This window comes from Rhincodon typus, chromosome 44, assembly GCF_021869965.1.
Source record: "Rhincodon typus isolate 14 chromosome 44, sRhiTyp1.1, whole genome shotgun sequence".
Lineage (NCBI taxonomy): Eukaryota > Metazoa > Chordata > Chondrichthyes > Orectolobiformes > Rhincodontidae > Rhincodon > Rhincodon typus.
Genome location: NC_063375.1, coordinates 1,344,227 through 1,345,705, shown reverse-complemented (window position 1 = coordinate 1,345,705; position 1,479 = coordinate 1,344,227). Strand labels below are relative to the sequence as shown.

Genomic DNA, 1,479 nt, shown 5'->3' with positions numbered 1-1,479 from the left:
CCCCCCCCCACCCCGTCTCTATCTTTATCTCACCTTCCCCCCCGTCTCACCTCCCCCCACATGCTCCTCTTTCTCTCCCCCTCCCCCTTGTCCGTACCTCCCTCACACACTCTCTCTCTCCTCTCTATCTCTTCCTCTGCCCACCTCTCCTTCTCTCTCTCTCGCTCTTGCCCCCACCCCCATCTTTGTTGTCTGTCTGTGTCACTCCCTTCCCCTCTGTTCTGGGGGAGGTGGGGGGGGGGGGGCGCGCTCAGGCACACTGTGCTCCCCTGGGGGTGGGAGCAGTGGCCAGGATGGGGGGAGCTGTCTATGGTGGAAGGGGGTGATATCCCGGGGCAGTCCCCTGGGTGGGGGTGTTGATGTGAGACAGTGACTGTACTGAGCAGCTTCTATTCTTCACGTTGTCATTAAACAAACCGATCGACTGAAAGGAGCCTCATCACTGCCTCAAACTCGGAGCGTCCCGGTTACACTGCACTTGGAGCGCCGTGTACGGTCCCAGTTACACTGCACTCGGAGCACCGCGTACGGTCCTGGTCCCGGTTACACCGCACTTGGAGCGCCGTGTACGGTCCCAGTTACACTGCACTCGGAGCGCCGCGTACGGTCCTCGTCCCAGTTACACCGCTCTCGGAGCACTGCGTACGGTTCCGGTCCTGGTTACATTGAGCTTGGAGCGCTGCGTACGATCCTGGTCCCTGTTACACCGCACTCGGAGCGCCGCGTACGGTTCCTGTCTGGTTACACCGCACTCGGAGCGCCGCGTACGGTTCTGGTCCCGGTTACACCGCACTCGGAGCGCCGCGTACGGTTCCGGTCCGTTTATCACCATTCTGTCCAACTATCTCCTCTTCTGGAACTGCTGCTGTCCTGTGTCCTGAGGGAGGGAATTCCAGGATTGTGACCCAGCCGCACTGAGGGAACGGAGATATATTTCCGAGTCGGGATAGGGAGTGGGGGGACTTGCAGGAGGCTGGTGTTCCCATGTACCTGCAGCTCCTTGTACCTGCAGCTCCTTGTCCTTTTGGATGGAAGTGGGTCGTGGGGTTTGGAAGGTGCTGCCTGTGGAGAACAGCCACGAGCCAGTCCCCAGGAATGAGACGCTGTTGGGAAATTTCAGAAGATTCTGTGGCGTGAGCCATCAGGTGCTGCAATGTTATCCTGCTGTTTTGTCCAATAGTTTTTGTTTTTAAAGTGCTACACTCAAAACCAGCAGTGTCAGTGTGCAAACAGACTCCTCACTCTGTGAGAGCAACCAACGCTCCCTCTACACTACCTCCCCCCTGCACCAACTCCATCAAACACTCTCAGTGACAGGGACAGCATGGGGTCAGATACAGAGTAAAGCTCCCTCTACACTGTCTTTGTCCCTGCCACCCCCATCATACACTGCCAGTCAGTGTACAGATATCTCCCTGAGAGAGAGAGAGAGGGGGGACTGAGAGACACCAGTCAGTGTACAGATATCTCCCTGAGAGA

The 1,479-nt window shown here is 57.7% G+C and overlaps 1 protein-coding gene across 1 annotated transcript in view; it reads right to left on the bottom strand.

The window, feature by feature from the left end:
• The window catches only part of fbxl5 (F-box and leucine-rich repeat protein 5), a 13,471-nt gene extending 12,639 nt beyond the window's left edge, over window positions 1-832 (bottom strand). The window contains exon 1 of the mRNA XM_048619941.1: window positions 624-832. Within this exon, the coding sequence (XP_048475898.1) occupies window positions 624-832 (209 nt within the window). The remainder of the gene's footprint in view (window positions 1-623) is intronic.
• Between the last annotated feature and the right edge of the window lie 647 nt (window positions 833-1,479).